Below are 18195 nucleotides of genomic sequence, written 5' to 3' on the forward strand. Positions count from 1 at the left end.
AGAGGGAACACAAGCAGGGGGAGTGGGAGAGGGAGAAGCAGGCTTCCGGCCGAGCAGGGAGCCCGATGCGGGGCTCATTCCCGGGACACTGGGATCGTGACCTGAGCCGAAGGCAGACACTGAACAACTGAGCCACCCAGGCGCCTCAGATAGCTTTTACTTTTTAAGATTAGGTACAAAAACTCTGTTCAGGTAGTTTGCTATCCTACTGCTGAAAGGTGAGAAAAGCATGTTTTTTTGGAGCAGCCTCTAGTCCAGTGCCGAGATAATCACAGCAGATGAGTCTCCAAAACGGGCTTGGCTTAGCATATTTTCCCCTTCTAGAACACAGTCATAAAATGCTCCAAGTCCTTACTGTTGTTTATATACCTACACCCAGCTGAACCCTCATGGGAACCGTTCGTCCCCTTGCCTCTTGTCTCTTCCGGGCTGAAGTCTCGCTCTTTCTATCGACAAAGTGTAGCAACCACTTAGGTAAGAGAGGATCCCCAAACCAAAATGAATCTGTACCATTAAAGTGAGGCTTGGCTATCTAGGCATGTTTTTTTTTTTTTAACCCCCCAGATTAGGGAAAATAATAAACTATGTACAGTGACGAAACATGATGGTAATACTGAAGTTTGAAAACCCAGGCGGGGAAGGTTTTGAATGAAGTTGCGAATAAGCGGCCTCTTTCTTTCATTTGACAGACTCCGCGCCGGCTCTACCACGTGTTCCTCTCCCGCCTCACACTCTCCCAACGGCGCCCACCTTTCTGTACGGAAACATGGCGCCGCCCTGAGTGGGGCGTGCACCACCTGGCTCCGAGCCACCGCCCACTAAGCCTCGTTAGCCGACTCGGAGCCTGCCTCTCGCATCTCCGTACAGAAACATGGCGCCTCCCGGCTCGAGCTCGCGCCCATTGAGCATTCTCTGCCCGTACGGGACCGCGCCTCCCGCCTTTCCGTACGGAAACATGGCGCCGCCCTACGAGGGGCGGGCCCCTCCCGGCTAAAGGGCTGCCTCCTCCTTCCCGACGCTTGAGGAGCGGCCGCACTGGCCGCTACCCACCGGAGCCGGGCTGGGAGGACGGCCCACAGCGCGGCGAGGGATGCGGCCTCGGAAGGGCAGAGGCTGAAGTGTCCCGTGCTCGCCGCGCATCGCTCCGCGCCTCCGCTGCCCGTCTCATTCCCCGCCCAAGCGGCAGGAGGAACTCCGTGGCAGGTGAGGGAAGCGGACGCAGAGGCTGGCAGCCCAGCGGGGCCCGCACGGGAGGCGCCAGGTGGAAATCACAGGCATTTCTTCGCCTCCTCAGGGCAGGTCGGGCCCCGTGCTGTCGGGTGGAGGCAGGGACGGCGGCGGGGTGCGCGTAGGGCGGCCTTTGTCCCAGCCCTCGAGGCCGTGCTCCTAGCGCGCCCCTCTGCCATCGCTTGCCGCCGGCCCGCCACTCCCTCGCCGGCCGGAACAGTTGTTTACAACGGAATCCGGGCGCTAAGCGGGAGTGGCGCTGGGTGCCGGAGGGAGCGGCTCCGGGCGTCGGTGGGCAGAGCGCCCTTCCTTTGCTGAGAGACCCTTTCTGCTGGGCAGTCTCTTGTGGCGGCTTTAGGGCCCGGCGTGTAGCTCGGATAGAAGGTCTTCAGGACCAGTGCGAGGATCCTCCTACCCCCGGTTCCCTTCCAGGCGGAGGAGTTGGTGACTGTTGAATGCATGAGCACGCTGTAAGCAGTCCATGGTTCCTGTAGCTACCAGTTCTGGTAATTAGAGCTCCCCTTTGTGGAAAGCCTGGAGTGTGCCAGCTGCACATTCTGTCGTCTCATCTTCCCCCCAAATCGAAGAAGTAGGTAGCTGCATTTTACGGATGAGGAAACTGAAGTTCCCCAGCTAGTAAAGAGCCAAAATTGGAACCCAGGTACGTCCTGAGACCAACGCCCCTCCTTCGCCCACACGCTGACATCAACAGAGATGACACCGCTGTCACCACTTAGTGGGCATCTGTTTGGAACATAGACGTACACGGATGGAGCGTGTGTAGGAAATATGGTTGGTGTTGGGCATGAAGAAGTTAAAAATCCAGGTGAAGAGTTGTTTTTAATAAAACTAGCAATTTTACAGGCTCCCCCAACCCACCTTTCCCTCTTCATCACCTGCCACTAGTTTTCTCATTTCCATGTGCCTTCACATGTGCCCTCTGAGTGAAATGCCCCCCTTTCCACCTCCTCTTCCACTCTAGACATTTTTTTAATTGGGTGAAATACTGCTCTTTTCAAACGAACAGCTCCCCCTTTCCGGGAAGGTTATCCCAGGCTCCTTCTAGGCGGAATTCCTTAATCCCTCCACTGTGTACCCTTAGTGGTTTCATCCTGCCACCAAAGCTTAAGCTTCACTCCGTTTCCTTATGAGCATCTTTCCCTCTCCAGACCTATTTAAATAAGTGTATGTTGAATTGGATCGAAGGCAACGATGCGTGCCAGATGTGCAGTAACTAGCCCAACAGGAGTTCAGAGAAAGGGGCAGACACGGCGGGGGGGAAGTGTCCTGGGAGGAGTAGGAGTGAAGCTGAATCTTAAAAGCGGGGGTTAGTTTATTAAACTGAGCGTTAGAGAGAAGCATGCCTTCCTCCTCACGGCGCAGTTAAGAGTTACTTCATCCTTTCTGAGCTCATTCTCAGCATGTGAAGAGGATAAAATTAGAAGTATGTGTTTGTCCTTTCTCATAGAATATGCTGGTAGTGTTATCTTTTGGATCTTGGAGCATATCCAGAGCCTAATAGGATTTAGGACAGAGGAGATGGGTGTCTGGAGTGGGATATTGGAAGGTAAGGGGAACTGCATTAAAGCAACCTTCGTATTAATAATGCAGGCCGTGAGGGGCGCCTGGGTGGCTCAGTCATTAAGTGTCTGCCTTTGGCTCAGGTCATGATCCCGGGATCGAGTCCCGCATTGGGCTCCCTGCTCAACCGGGAAGCCTGCTTCTCCCTCTCCCGCTCCCCCTGCTTGTGTTCCCTCTCTCGCTGTCCCTCTCTCTGTCAAATAAATAAATAAAATCTTTAAAAAATAATACAGGCCTGGAAATGTCAATTCCAGTAACTTCATTCTACTTAATGGAGGGATCTGAAAGTTCAGATAATTATATCAAGTGATTCTTTAATGTGCAAAAGAGAGTCTGCCAGACCTTTTGGAAGCAGTCAACATTTTTCATCCCTGGATTACCCTCCAAGGTATCTAATAAAGACTAATTAGTGTTTATGACAATGTTTTGTGATCTCCAAGTGCTGATGGTACAAATGCTAATTATTTGCAGTATTGTGTCTGTCTTCTCCCTTAGTTAGAAACACCTTAGGAAGAGAACTCTAGGAAAAAACTCCGGGGGGGGGGGGGGAGCGGTAAAAAACTTGAGAAAAACTTTTACAGTAAAAAGAGGCTACAATTTCAGGCCCTTTTTTTTTTAACTGGCCCAAACCAATGTGTTAAATATTATTCCTGTTCTAACCAGCAACTTAAAAAATTAAAACCCCACCCAACCCCATACATTGTGGTTGTTTGCAACGTCCTCCTTACCATCTTTTCCTGCTGACTGGCCAGAAGTTAATAAAAATATTTGCCCCACATATTCTTACATGCTTTGTAAGATTCTACCTTCTATGTGTCATCCCTAGTTATTCACAAAACAGAATCAGAGAACCAGCTCCTCAGCCCAGTGTCTTCATTTGGAAGCAAAGTTAAAAAAGCATGATTTCCAAAGACTTTTCATATCCACTCTCAGGAATGAAAGTAAAGAATTGAAGAATTGAATCTTTGATTAAAACAGAAGCAGGCAGTTGATAGTATTATCTTCCAACAATGTAAGGTCCTGTTTTCTTTTGACATGGCACTTAGGAGTGGGACAAAAATATTCAAACTTGTCACTCTCTGAGGTATAGGCCCATAAATTTGATAAATCGTAAATGTCATTTTACACGTATCTGTTTAATCATTGAGGTAGAATATGCTAGCTGGATAAGATCTTCCCAAGCTCATTCATTCTTACAGGTGAGAAAATTGAAACCCCTAAGAGAAATGATTTGCCGAGTCCTACTGCTAGTTAGTGACAGAGTCAGAACATTTGGTTCACTTTTGTTTTTTCTTTCCTAGGAAAGTAAATAAACTTAGTTGAGAATGTCCGAAAACCCTGGCAAGCCCAATATAAATGAAGCCGGAAAATCAAAATCGAATGATTCTGAGCAAGACCTTGAAGATGCTGTGGAAGGTTCTGATGAAGCTGTACAGAAAACAATAAAGTCGGTCTCTCCCAGCACCCAAAGAGTGCAAAGACCTCACTGTAAGCAAATTTGACTTTGGTTAGAAGCCATACTATCATTGTTTTCAGATGATATTTTGATTAGGCTTCCTTGTACTTGTGACCCTGAGCTGGGTTCTAATATGATAACATTGCTGATAACTAGTATTTAAGAAAAGCCAAGTTTCTCAACTGGCAGCCTAGTCACTTGTGGAGTTTCTTTTTTGTTGTTTTTAAGATTTTATTTATTTGAGGGGTGCCTGGGTGGCTCAGTTGGTTAAGCCGCTGCCTTCAGCCCAGGTCATGATTCCAGAGTCCTGGGATCGAGCCCCACATCAGGCTCCTTGCTCTGTGGGGAGCCTGCTTCTCCCTCTCCCTCTGCCTGCGGCTCCCCCTGCTTGTCATCTCTCTCTCTCACTGTCTCTCTCTCTGTGTCAAATAAATAAATAAAATCTTAAAAAAAAAAAAAAGAAAAAGAACCACAGTACCCTCTTTGAGGGTATTTGAAAAAAAAAAAGATTTTATTTATTTGAGAGAGAGAGAGAGAAAGAAAGCGCATGGTGGGGAGTGGCAGAGAGAGAGAGAGAGAGAGGGAAAGAGGAGACTCCCTGCTGAGCAGGAAGCCCTGCGGGGCTGATCCCAGGACCCAGAGATCCTGACCTGAGCGGAAGGCAGACGCTTAAATGACTGAGCCACCCAGGTGCCCCCACTTGTGGGTTTTCAATTGCTTGAGAAATTAAAATTTTAGGATCATGTCCAGAATATTCCTGTTTTCCTGCAGTCTCTGTGGCATTCCACTTTCTCTGAAGTGCTCTGAGAAATAGGGTGGAGTGCAAATTGTAGCTTTAATTTAAAAAGCATCTGAAAATTGTGAGGCAGTTTCCAGCCAGGACTGTGCTTGTGCAGGTTAAAAAAGAAATAGGTTTTGAATGTGAGTGAGGTCACCACACCCTAACTCCATTGCCTGGGGGCTTAGTTCCCACGAGGTTGAGGGGATTCAGTTTGCTGAATGTGTGGTGAAGTCATTTCAGATCCCTGGCAGGGAGCAGGGCCTCAAGGATGAAAGGGTGGTAATTTCCGCAAGTATTCCCAGCAGTCGCCCCAACTCATGTCTTTTATTAAGAATACTTAAGCTTTTTGAAGTGAGTCCAAAAATGAAAGTTATAAGAGGGAGTGTCATAGTCTAAGAATGTCAGTGCTGATGTTATCTCTTTAAAGTGTAGATGATCAGTAGTTCTTCATATTTGAAAGAAATATGAACATTTTTGGGGTTTCAGATGTGTTTCTTTTAAAATGATCAAAGCTCTTCCCGGCTAATTTATTAGTCCACAGAGTATTCTTTTCTTTTTAAAGATTTTATTTATTTATTTGACAGAGACAGCGAGAGAGGGAACACAAGCAGGGGGAGTGGGGAGGAAGAAGCAGGCTTCCCGCCAAGCAGGGAACCCGATGTGGGGCTCCATCCCAGGACCCTGGGATCATGACCTGAGCCGAAGGCAGACGCTTAATGACTGAGCCACCCAGGCGCCCCCCCCTTTTTTTTTGTAATTAAGGAAGCTTTATGCCCAGTGTGGGGCTTGAACTCAGGACTCTGAGAGGAAGAGTTGCATGCTTTACTGACTGAGCCAGCCAGATGCCCTTCAACATAGTATTTTTTTTTTCCTTTTTAGATTTTATTTATTTGAGAGCGAGAGAGAGCATGGGGTGGAGTGGGGAAGTTGCCAAGGAAGAGGGAGAAGTAGACTTCCTGATGAGCAGAGAGCCCAATGCGGGGCTCCATCCCAGGACCCTAAGATCAGGACCTGAGCCAAAGGCAGATGCCTAACCGATGCTTAACCACCCAGGTGCCCCTCAACATAGTATTCTTATAGCAAACATTATGGGCCCCATTTTATTGTGGTTTAGTATCACATAGATTTTGATAGATACACCAATAAGTTCAGGGAAACATGCTGTTGATAAGTCTGTCATGCATGTGTTAGGCCTTGCAGAAAAAAGTCAGGTTCTCCCAGCAGCCAGAGTACAAAGAGCTCACTGTAAGCAAATATGACTTTGGTTATATTGATCTCTAATATGTATAGTTAGAAAGCTTCTGTTTTCTCGTTTCTATTTATTTTTTAAGATTTTATTTTTATGTAATCTGTACCCAATGTGGGGCTCGAATTCACAACCCTGAGATTGAGTCGCATGCTGTACTGACTGAGACAGCCAGGCACCCCTGTTTTTTTTTTTTTTTAATTGGAGTATTTTTATTTTATGTACAATGAGTTGGCATTAAAGTAGGTATCTTGGATATCTGCAGTTAAGGTAGGTTATCTTGGATGACCAATTCAAGGAAGTTCACTTAACCCAACTTAATGAAGCCTATATTTGCGTACTGACGGAAACCCTGGCGGCACATACTGAGGCCGTAGTTCCGGATCAGACCGAGCCGGTTTGAGCAGACGCGGCAAGAGCAGAACCCTGGCCCCATTTCCTCGGATGGCTCCAGTACAGCTGCTGGTGACCCATCTTGCTCTCTCGGATGCAACAAGGCCAAAAAAAAAAAAAAAAAGCCACCCCGATTTTTTTATTTTTATTTTTTTTAAAGAAGGCTCCATGCCGAGTGTGGGGCTTGAACTCACAAGCTTGAGATCGAGAGTCATGTGCTCTACCGGCTTGAGCCAGACAGGCACTCCTGTTTTCTCATTTTTAAAATGAGGAAAATAGGGCGCCTGGGTGGCTCAGTTGGTTAAGCGACTGCCTTTGGCTCAGGTCAAGATCGTGGAGTCCCAGGATCGAGCCCCGCATCGGGCTCCCTACTCAGCAGTGAGTCTGCTTCTCCCTCGGACCCTCCCCCCTCTCATGCTCTCTCTATCTTATTCTCTCTCTCAAATAAATAAATAAAATCTTTAAAAAAAACAAAAAAAATAAATGAAAATACAATTATTTCTTAGGATGGTTGTAAAGATTAAATGAATTCATGTAAAGCATTTAGAGTAATGCTTGGCACCTAATAAATGCTCAATAAATATTAATTGTTAATACTACTGGCATGTCATCTGTTGCATTTAAAGATACCAGGACTGATTGCTGTAATTTGGATGTATATGGCCAAATGATGGTTTTATCACCTACAGTTTCTGATAAGGAGGACCAGTGGTAGAGATCTTTAGTCATTCTTTGATTGATGGTCTTGCCTTTGGCATCCTGTCAGTCTACTGGCATGACTCCAAATTAATGTCAAGCCAACACTAGACTATATTATCTGAGATTGTATGTAGTTATATCCTTAAGAGTACTTACCTGGGACCCATGATTAAGTGTTAGGGGGTCCTAGGAACAGCCAGAAAAGTATATCAACATTTTTTTTAGGAAGAAAGTCATGGAATATTTCATTAAATTCTTTTAGAAGTCTATACCAAAATGAAGTATAAAATCAGTGCCCTAAAATATTCCTCTGGCTTCCTTGCCCTTGCTCCTTATAATAGTAGGTAGGCACAGGGCTGTGGGCCTCTGTGGTAAAGCTCAGACCCCATAGTCAGGGGACCACATCAGGAAGCATCACTGATCACATGGATCATAAATAAGAATTTATAAAATATGAAATTAACTGCAGACATTTGAGTTTATAGTAACTCTAAAATCACTTCTGGAATGCTACAAATTAAAATGTAAACAGCAAAAAATAACCTTTAGCCTTGCAAATTATACAGTAATATTTTAAAGGCAGAATTGCTATTGGTACCTGTGATATTGTGATTTATAAAATAAGAAATATATTTGGTCTTTGTCCAGTCCTGGCAAAGAGCTCCTTTGGAATTTCCTAAGTGAGGAGCCCTAGAAAGGTGTTTTTTGTTATGTTAATGAGGCAACTGGAAAACACCTAGGTCTCCTAAGGATGGGGGCTGGTTGGGGCGGGGGGCGGGGGGGTGGTGGTGGGGGGGATCCAGTCATGTGATTAGAGGGTTGGAACTTTCAGTCCCATCCCCCAACCTCCAGAGTAGGAAGAGGGGCTGGAGGTTGAATCAATTGCCAGTGGCCAGTGATTTCTTTTTTTCTTTTTTTTTAAAGATTTGAGAGAGGGAGAGAGCACGTGCTTGCACAGGCACGTGGGGGGAGGGGCGGAGAGAGAATCTTCAAGCAGACTCCCCAAACATGGAGCCAGCAGGGAGCCGCACCCAGGGTTCTATCCTAGGACCCTGAGATTATGACCTGAGCTGAAATCGAGAGTCGGCCTCTTAACTGACTGAGCGACCCAGGTGCCTGGCCAATGGCCAGTGATTTAATCAATCATGCCTATATAATGAAGCCTCCATAAAAACCCAAGAGGACTGTTTTGGGAGAGCTTCCGGGTTGGTGAACACCTGGTGGTGTTGGGAGAGTGGGGTGCTCCAAGCATGGAAGCTCCGCCCCCTTTCCCGTACCTTGCCCCACGCATCTCTTCATCTGGCTGCTCCGGAGTTACATCCTTTTATACTAGACCAGGGATCTGGTAAGTAAAATGTTTCTCTGAGTTCTGTGAGCCGCTGTAGCAAATTAATCAAACAAGAGGAGGGAGTCTTTGGAACCTCTGATCTATAGCGCAGGTGACAATGTGGACTTGGGACTGGGGCAGTTTTGTAGAACCCAGCCCCTAACTTATGGGATCTGACCTACCTGCAGGTAGTGTCAAAATTGAATGGCTGGTGTGTGACAACTGCTTGTCCCAGCACACGTTGGAATTTGGGTGCAGAACCTTTAGTGATATTGAATATTGAAAAAGAAAAAATGGCTGGCTTGTGAGAATTGGTTGGCACTAATCTGAGGTGGTGATTTGATTCTAAACGATGATCTGTTCTTTCAACATAGAGCTCCTCAGAGTAAGGATCAGTCCGCTATAACTTCATGTTTCCTCTGAGATTCTCTACTACCACATGCTTCTCTGCTCACAAAGCACCTTCTGTTGTGGTGTTTATAATCACCTGTTGACCAGTAAGAGATGCTGTATTCAGATGAAAAACATCAATTATTACTCCAGTTAATATTTTCCATTTAGCATTTTGATTTATTAAAGCAGGTCTTTGTGAGTTTAATTAGTAGATTCCATTCATCCTTAGCTAAATGGATGACACTAAGTTCTCGCATTTAAAAAAAAAGATTTTATTTTTATTTATTTTTTTAAAGATTTATTTATTTTGGAGAGAGAGGGGGCACACGTGCACATGGGCAGGGGCCGGGGGGCGGGCGCAAGGGGAGTGGGGGGAGAGAGAGAGAGAGAGACTTAAGTAGACTCCATGCTGAGCACAGAGCCCAACGCAGGGCTTGATCTCAAAATCCTGAGATCATGACCTGAGCCGAAACCAAGAGTCAGACGCTCAACCGACTGAGCCACCCAGGTGCCCCAAAAGATTTTATTTTTAAGTAATCCCTACACCCAACATGGGGCTCAAATTTACAACCCTGATGAGAATTGCCCGCTCTACTGACTGAACCAGCCAGGCACCCCTGTGAATTTAATTAGTACATCCCAGGCATCCTTAGATAAATGGATGGCACTAAATTCTTACATTTTGATTTGTTTATTTATTACAGTAATCTCCACACCCAGTGTGGGGCTTGAACTCACAACCCCGAGATCGAGTCGCAAGCTCTTCTGACTGAGCCAGCCAGGCACCCCTAAGTTCTTACATTTTTAAAGCTCATGACTAGACTTTGAATTATGGTGTCTCTGTGTTCATTCAATCAGTCCATATTTATTAAGTGCATACTGTGTATCAGGAATCCAGTAGTGAGCCAGCAAGCCCACATAATCTCTTTGTTCATGGAACTTGCCGTCTAGTGAGGAAGACAAAATAACAAGCAATTTCTACACATTGCAGTAAGTTCTGTGGATAAACTTCACTCTTGCATCACTGTACTCACTCTAGAGTAGTTTTGGGTGACATTTGCCATTTGAGAATTCTCAAATACAAAACAATCCCATCCCACAACCCTGTAATTAGTATGCAGTGAACAGTTCCTGTGTGTGTAGATTTGTAACGTATCCTGATCATATCTTAGAATTATAGCTTTTATCTCTTTTGATCAGGTACCCTTCATTAATAAGTTTGATTTTAAGTAGTCTCTAAGTTGGACAGCTCCTGTAAGCTGGTGTCTGATGTTCTCAGCACTTGATACAAACTGTTTTGTCCCAAGTGTACCCAAAACCCTGAGAACACACTTATCTATAATTTGGAAGTCTCCTCTTTCATAGAACATTCCTTCGGTTATCTTCTTTTTGCATACTAGGAAATAATAGCCCTGGAAGTTTAACCTAAGCTGAAACCAAGAGTCAGATGCTTAACTGACTGAACCAGCCAGGCGCCTCTGGCCCTGGAAGATTTAAATGACTTGTTGAAGGTCACATTCAAGAGTCTTGGTTAGAGGGAACTGAATTTCTTCCTGATGTGCTCTTTCCATTCTGTTTCATGACTAGGTAGCACACGAACAATGTCTATTTCTCATCACCAAAATGCCCCAAATTGTTGAAAAATGGTAAATTTATTGTGAAAAATGTTTCTGTTATTTTCAAAAGTTTAAGATGATTAGACATTTGAGGATTTTTGCAAAACCAAGGCTAAAACAAAACTCGGAAGCCCTGGTGACAATCCTGAATCTCTTTAAGAGAGAAAAACTTGGTGTACCTGTCTGGCTTAGTCAGTAGAACGTGTGGCTCTTGATCTTGGGGTTGTGAGTTCGAGCCCCACATTGGGTGTAGAGATTACTTTTTTTGTTAAAGAATTTGTTTATTTGACAGAGAGAGACAAAGCGAGAGAAAGAACACAAGCAGGGGGAGTGGGAGAGGGAGAAGCAGGCTTCCCGCCGAGCAGGGAGCCCGATGCGGGGCTCGATCCCAGGACCCTGGGGTCATGACCTGAGCCGAAGGCAGACACTTAACGACTGAGCCACCCAGGCGCCCCGAGATTACTTAAAAAAAAAAATCTTAAAAAAGATAAGAGCTCTATGGAATTTAATAACTTTAACTTCTGATGCTTGCTATTGATATAGCACAGTGGAAGTTCCATTTTCTGATAAATGGCAACAGAAAATATTAGCTGGGTGACTCAGTCATTAAGCGTCTGTCTTCGGCTCGGGTCATGATCCCAGGGTCCTGGGATCGAGCCCCGCATCGGGCTCCCTGCTCGGCGGGAAGCCTGCTTCTCCCTCTCCCACTTCCCCTGCTTGTGTTCCCTCTCTCGCTGTGTCTTTCTCTGTCAAATAAATCAAATCTTTAAAAAATATATATGTGTATATATATATTAGCTTGAATAAATTTAATAATCAGTATGCATATAGCAAATTCCTGCTCAGTGCCTTTGAATTTTTAATCAATTTTATTGAGGTATAATTTATATATAATAAAATGGAATTTTAAGTATGTATTTGAATTTTGACAAATGCATTTACAGTTGTGTCACTACTGCCACACTTATGAGCTGCTAGAACATTTTCATCACCTCCCTGAACTCCCATGCCCCTGGACAGTGACTCTTTCCCACCATTTGATCATAGTGTATGATCCATTTAATGTATTGTTGAATTTGGTTTGCTATATTTTGTCGGGGATCTTTGCATCTGTGTTCTTCAGGGATGTTGACCTGTACTTTTCTTTCCCTGTAGTGTCTGGTTTTGGTATCAAGGTAATGATAGCCTCATATAATGAATTCCGGTCTTTGGCAACCACTTACTTGCTTTCTGTCACTATAATTTTGTCCTTTTTATGATTTCAAATAAATGGAATCATACTGTATATAGTCTTTTGTATCTGACTCTTCAACTTGAGATAATGCTTTTAAGATTCATCTATGTCTTTGCATGTATCAGTTTATTCCTTTGTTATTGCTGGGTAGTATTCCGTTGTATGGTTACAATTTGTTCTACAAATCATCTACATTCTGCAGATGATCCACATTTGGATTAGTTCTAGGTTTTGATTGTTAGGAAGAATGCTGCTATTAACATTTGAAGACAGGTCTTCACATGGCCATAAGTTTTCAGTTTTCTTGGGTAAAGACCTAGGAGTGGGGTTGCTGGGCCATGTGGTTAAGTTTGTTTTACAAGAGCTGGTTTTCCAAAGTGACGGTACCATTTTTCATTCCCATTGTTTATGTACAAGAGTTCCAGATGCTCCACATCTGTGTCAAGACCTGGTATGATCAGTCTCTTTCATTTTGGCCATTCCAGTAGGTGTGTAGTGGTATCTCAGTGTGGTTTCAATTTGCATTTCCCTGATTCTAAAAGGAAAAACCTATAGTTTTTTACCTGCGTGGGGCAAAACCCAGTCCTTCCTCCTCTGTTTTTCTCCTGAGTGTCTTTTACTACTCACACAGAGTATACCACTTCTAGTTACCAAATGTGTGGGGCTCCCCACCCCCAATCAATTTTCTGTGACACCAGCTGGGTGTCTTACACTTCAACTAAATTCTGACACTGTTTACACTTCAACTAAATTCTGACACTATTTACCCAGAGATAACATCACATATTACAGGTGAAGGGCTTAGTCCCACAGGAATACCCACCCCCCCCCCATCCCTCTGCTTTGGACACCAGTCACAAGTCTAGGTTGTCATCTCTGCTTCTGACCGGTCAGCTATAGACTGGAGATTCTAGTGACCCCTCCTTGGATTCTATTAATTTGCTAGAGTGGCTCACAGAACTCAGGGCAACACTATTCACCGGTTTATTAAAAGGTAAATACAGATGAACAGCTAGATGAAGAGCTTCATAGGGTGAAGTCTGGGAGGGTCCTAAGTGCAGGAGCTTCTGTCCCTATGGAGTTGGGGTGTATCATGCTCCCAGTATGGATGTGTTGGACAACCTGGGAGATCTCTGAACCCCCTACTATTGGGACTTTACGGAGGCTTCTCATGTAGGCATGATTAATTATTAACTCTATTTCCAGCCCTTCTACCCTCTCTGGAGAATAGGACTGAAAAGTCCAGCCTTCTAATCATGGCTTGGTCTTTCGGGTGACCAGCCCCATCCAGAAGCCATCCAGGAGCTCATTCAGAGTCACAACAGAACGAAACATGCTTGTGCTTATCACTTAGGAATTAACAAGGGTTTTAGGAGCCTGGTGTCAATGAGCCCAGTCCAAAACCAACTATTAAAACTAGATGCTCCTAATGTTCTTATCACTTAGGAAATTAAAAGGATTTTAGGAGTCTTGTGCCAGGAACAGAGGGGCAGAGACCAAAATATGTATTTTTTGTTATCTCACACTGATGATTAATGATGTTGAATAGCTGTTCGTGGCCTACTGGCCACTTGTGTATCTACTTTGGAGAAATGTCTGTTCAAATCTTTTGCCCATTTTTTACTGGTTGTCATCTATTTTTGAGTTCTATGAGAGTTCTTTCTAATTCCGGATATAAGTCCTTTATCGCATAGGTGTTTTGCATATATTCTGTCCTATCTGGCATGCCTTTTCATTTTCTTGATAGGAGTCTTTCACAGAATAAAAGTTTTAATTTTTTTGTTTTTGAAAGATTTTATTTTATTTGACAGAGAGAGACAGGGAACACAAGCAGGGAGAGTGGGGGAGGGAGAAGCAGGCTCCCCACTGAGCAGGGAGCCTGATGCGGGGCTTGATCCCAGGACCCTGGGATCATGACCTGAGCCGAAGGCAGACGCTTAACGACTGAGCCACCCAGGCACCCAAAAGTTTTAAATTTTGATAAAGCACAATTTATCAATTTTTTTCTCTTATATGTTGAGTTTTTTTTATCTTACTCTAAGAAATTTTACCTAATTCAAGGTAAAGATTTCACCTGTCTTTTCTCATAGGAGTTCTATAGTTTTAGCTCTTGTATTTAGGTCTGTGGTCCATTTTGAGTTCCTTTTTACTTATCATATGAGGTAAGGGTTGAGAATCGTTCTTTTATATACAGAGAACCAATTGTTGCAGCACTATTTAAACTAATCTTGCCTCATTGACCACATGTATATGTATGTATGTTTGTATCAGTCTGTTTCTGGGTCCTCTCTTCTGTTCACTTGATCTATAGATCGATCTTCATGCCAAAAATACACTGTCTTGATTGTTGTAGCTTTAAAGTAACTCTTGAAATCAGTTAAAGTCTTTCAACTTTATTCTTTTCCACAATAGTTTTAATTTCTGTAGGTCCTGTGCATTTCCATGTAAATTTTAGAATCAGTTTGGCATTTTTTTTTTAATATTTTATTTCTTCATTTGAGAGAGAGAACACAGGGAGAGGGAGAAGCAGGCTCCCCGCTGAGCAGGGAGCCCGATGCGGGGCTCGATCCCAGGACCCCGAGATCATGACCTGAGCCAAAGGCAGACACTCAACTGACTAAGCCACCCAGGTGCCCCCAGTTTGGCATTTTCAACAAAAAAGATTGCTGGGATTTTTACTGGGATTGCATTTTATCAATAGATTAATTTGGCAGAGGGGCGCCTGGGTGGCTCAGTTGGTTGGGCGACTGTCTTCCGCTCAGGTCATGATCCTGGAGTCCCGGGATCGAGTCCCGCATCGGGCTTCCTGCTCAGCAGTGAGTCTGCTTCTCCCTCGGACCCTCCCCGCCCTCTCGTGCTCTCTCTCTCTATTTCATTCTCTCTTTCAAATAAATAAAATCTTTAAAAAAAAAGATTAATTTGGCAGAAATTGACATCTTAATTATATTGAAAATTTTTATCTGGGCTTTGATTTTTGGATATTCATTTTATATTTTACTAATATCCATGAAGCAAGATTTATTTATTTATTTAGTATTTTCATTAATATTCTGTGGAAACATTGAGAAGAATTTATGTTGAGTGTTCCCGACTTCCCCTTATGTGACTGAATGAAGATTTTTACCAGACAGGATAGGACCAGCTCTTAGATTTGGTTCCTTTTTTTGGTGAGCAAAAGAAGAAAATAAAAGAGGAAGGTAAATAATTTTTGACTAACTTAAGAAGATCTTTATAACTGTTGAACCCCGTGCAAACCAGTGATATTATTTATCTCATTTTAAGCCTAGATCTTATCCCCATCACATAAAATTAATGTATCTTCTTAATTATCTTCTAGATCAGTGCTTTTCAAATTATGGTTTCAAAACATTTTTAGTATCAAACACAATGTAGTAGCTTTAGAGTTTTTTGAATAGCACCTGGTGCCCTAAACTACTTGATGAAATTTTAATTTGGGGAGATTCATTCCTGGCACAGTGTTAGTGGTGGCGCAAAATGTAAACTGCTGATGGGAGCAAATGAGAAAATCCTAAATCTGGGGTCTCCTTTCTTAAATTTAGGATAGACAAAAAGCAAAGAGATTAGAAAACAACCTTCCACTTTTTGGAAAATTTGATACTCTGTGACTTAAAAAGTTTGCCTAAGTCTCAGTTTAATTTAATCATTTCCACTGACCAGCCTTGAGTAAAAAAACATATTTTGAATGTTGGAAGTGGTCTCTGTTTTTAGGATTCTAGGTTAAAATAAAAATGAAACAAGTAAAATTCTGTTGTTTGAAATTGCTGGAGTATTTTCATAAGTAGAGGCATAACCAAAATCATTAGCTGGTACCAGAACCACTGCCTTCTCCTCACTTTCATGGAAATTTTAATCTAGAGAAGCAAATCTCTTACCCTGGGTTTTGTTACAGCTAGTCCTCCTCGATTTGTGACAGTAGAAGAACTTCTAGAGACAGCGAAAGGAGTCACTAACATGGCTCTAGCCCATGAAATTGTAGTAAATGGAGACTTTCGGATTAAACCGGTTGAATTACCAGAAGACAGGTAAGGCGGTTACTGAGTTACCTTGTTTAGTGGAACTCTGCCATTTACCAGTTCTGGAAAGGTCTTCTCCACTTGATGTCAGTATATTCAAATGTAATTTTTCCTTTTGTATGTCGGTGCTCAAAAAAACCCCACAGTACGTCTATACTTGGAATCACTATTGTTTGAAAATGGATCTCAGGACCACTGATCATAAATAAAAGGTCTAGGAAGTCTCCTGTGGACATCTTTCATGTCAGCTTCTCCCTACTGCATAGGACTTAGCTGTCCTATCTTGTGTTTTCGTTGTATTGTTTCATTCATTTCTTGTAACTATCACATCGTACTATAGTTGTTGGTTTACTATGTTCTTCACCAGAGTGTAAACTCTACAAAAACAAAGATTGTGTTATTTTCTATGTCCGTAGCACCTGGCACATAGCCTATTAAATCTAAAACTCTTGATTGTAAAGTGTACCTTTTAAAATGTATTGTCATAAGAAAGAAAAATCATTGCCTGTTGTAATTGTAAAAGTGCCGTGATAAACACTGAGAGTCTGTTAGCCAAGGAGGGGGAATGGCTGCTGGGTTGCCAAGCTATAGTGTCGCCCACATGGGCCTTCTGTGACTTTACGGACATTTCTTCTATGTTCTGCAAAGACAGAACTCTTTCACATTAATAGTGAAGAACTACTTGTTTTGCTCTCATAATATACTTTTTTTTTTTTAAGATTTTATTTGTAAATAATTTCTACACCCAGTTTGGGGCTCAAACTCTTAACCCCGATATCATGCTCTACTGACCAAGCCAGCCAGGCTGGTTTTAATGAGATGTTATATGTTAGTTTTACAGTTTGGTACCTAATTAAGCAAGTGTCTCATAGATCACGTAGGAATAGGATATTTTCTGGAAAAAAGTCCTTCAGCCTATATACATGCTGAGTTGTTATCTTAAACTACTTAATCATAAATATCTTAAGAAAGTTAATATCTTAAGAAAATTAAGAAAACAGCTCTGAACTTTTCAGTATGTTTTTAATCATATGGCACTGTTGTATGCTATTAATTGGCCCAATGTCATCTGTCCAATGAGTTGAAAATGATTCTGTCCAATGAGGTATTTATTGAAATAAATCACTAAACTTAAAATAAGGTATATCTGGGAAGTCTTTTCTTCATCCAAATTATTTTTAAAATTTCTCACCCTAAACCTATAGAATTTGTGCTTTTGAGAGTAATTTGAGGCTCAAATATTTTATTTTTCTTTTTTCATTTGTTTCCAGCTTGGAGAAGAGAGTAAAGGAGATTGTACATAAAGCTTTTTGGGATTGCTTGAGCGTCCAGCTAAGTGAAGAGCCCCCAACATATGACCATGCCATCAAACTTGTTGGAGAAATCAAAGAGGTGAGGCAGAGAGCAAATTGTGGTGCTTTTCTGGTGTGTTAGGAGTATTCAACCTCTCTGTTACTGCACCAGAAGACTGGAAAGAAATTGAAGGATAAGCGAAAGTACTTGCTGAAATGTGGATTAAGACTATTTTTGGCTCAATGCCCTTTTAAAAATTTGAAACAAGCTATGATAACCTGAAGGTTTTATGTTTGTAAATGAAGGTATATATTTAAAGATTTATTTATTTATTTAGAGAGCACACATGCAGGGGCAGGGTCAGAGGGAGGGAAGAAAGAATTCAAACAGACCACACTGAGTGCGGAGCCCGACATGGGGCTCGATCTCCCAACCCGAATGACCCTGAATTCGTGACCTGAGCTGAAGCCAGGAGTTGGACACCTAACTGACTGAGCCACCCAGGTGCTCCTGAAGGTTTATATTTTTAGAAACAGACTCATTTAAAGAAAACAAAAGTTATTTTGCAATATAGGTGATTTATAAAAATTTTAATAGGTGTGGATGTGTTCAGTTTATAATGGACAAAAAGTGATTCAGTCTGTGGGATAGAGAAGGCATTAAGTAGAAGTTAAGACTCTTTCTGCAAACGCCTTTAGCAGTCATATCGAAGAAGAAATGCATCCGTGAAAATTGGCATCTGTGGTTGGCTCAGAGGCTCATGTTAATTATGTTTTTTCTCACTTTTAACAGTTTATCTTTTATCTGGCTGACTGCTACATAAACCTTAAATGGAAGCTTAAATAGTTACTCTAAATGATTTGCAAACGGGCAGCTGGCTGGCTCAGTCAGTAGAGTGTGCAACTCTTGATCTCA

The 18195-nt window shown here is 42.8% G+C and overlaps 1 protein-coding gene and 1 pseudogene across 7 annotated transcripts in view; one reads left to right on the plus strand and one right to left on the minus strand.

The window, feature by feature from the left end:
* The first annotated feature begins 1027 nt into the window (after window positions 1–1027).
* Window positions 1028–18195, plus strand: part of TCP11L1 (t-complex 11 like 1) — a 40822-nt gene continuing 23654 nt past the window's right edge. For 2 of the 7 annotated variants that reach the window (XM_027581449.2, XM_027581448.2), the window contains exons 1-4: window positions 1028–1203; window positions 4110–4296; window positions 15864–15996; window positions 17259–17379. In XM_027581449.2, coding sequence (XP_027437250.1) covers window positions 4134–4296; window positions 15864–15996; window positions 17259–17379 — 417 coding nt within the window. In that variant the 5' untranslated portion in view covers window positions 1028–1203; window positions 4110–4133. Of the gene's footprint in view, window positions 1204–1388; window positions 1889–1915; window positions 2054–4109; window positions 4297–15863; window positions 15997–17258; window positions 17380–18195 lie in introns of those variants that run through there. The other 5 variants (XM_027581443.2, XM_027581445.2, XM_027581446.2 and 2 more) reach the window with 5 other exon arrangements.
* Window positions 6599–6765, minus strand: LOC113914339 (annotated as a pseudogene).

The sequence above is a fragment of the Zalophus californianus genome, chromosome 11, assembly GCF_009762305.2.
Source record: "Zalophus californianus isolate mZalCal1 chromosome 11, mZalCal1.pri.v2, whole genome shotgun sequence".
Lineage (NCBI taxonomy): Eukaryota > Metazoa > Chordata > Mammalia > Carnivora > Otariidae > Zalophus > Zalophus californianus.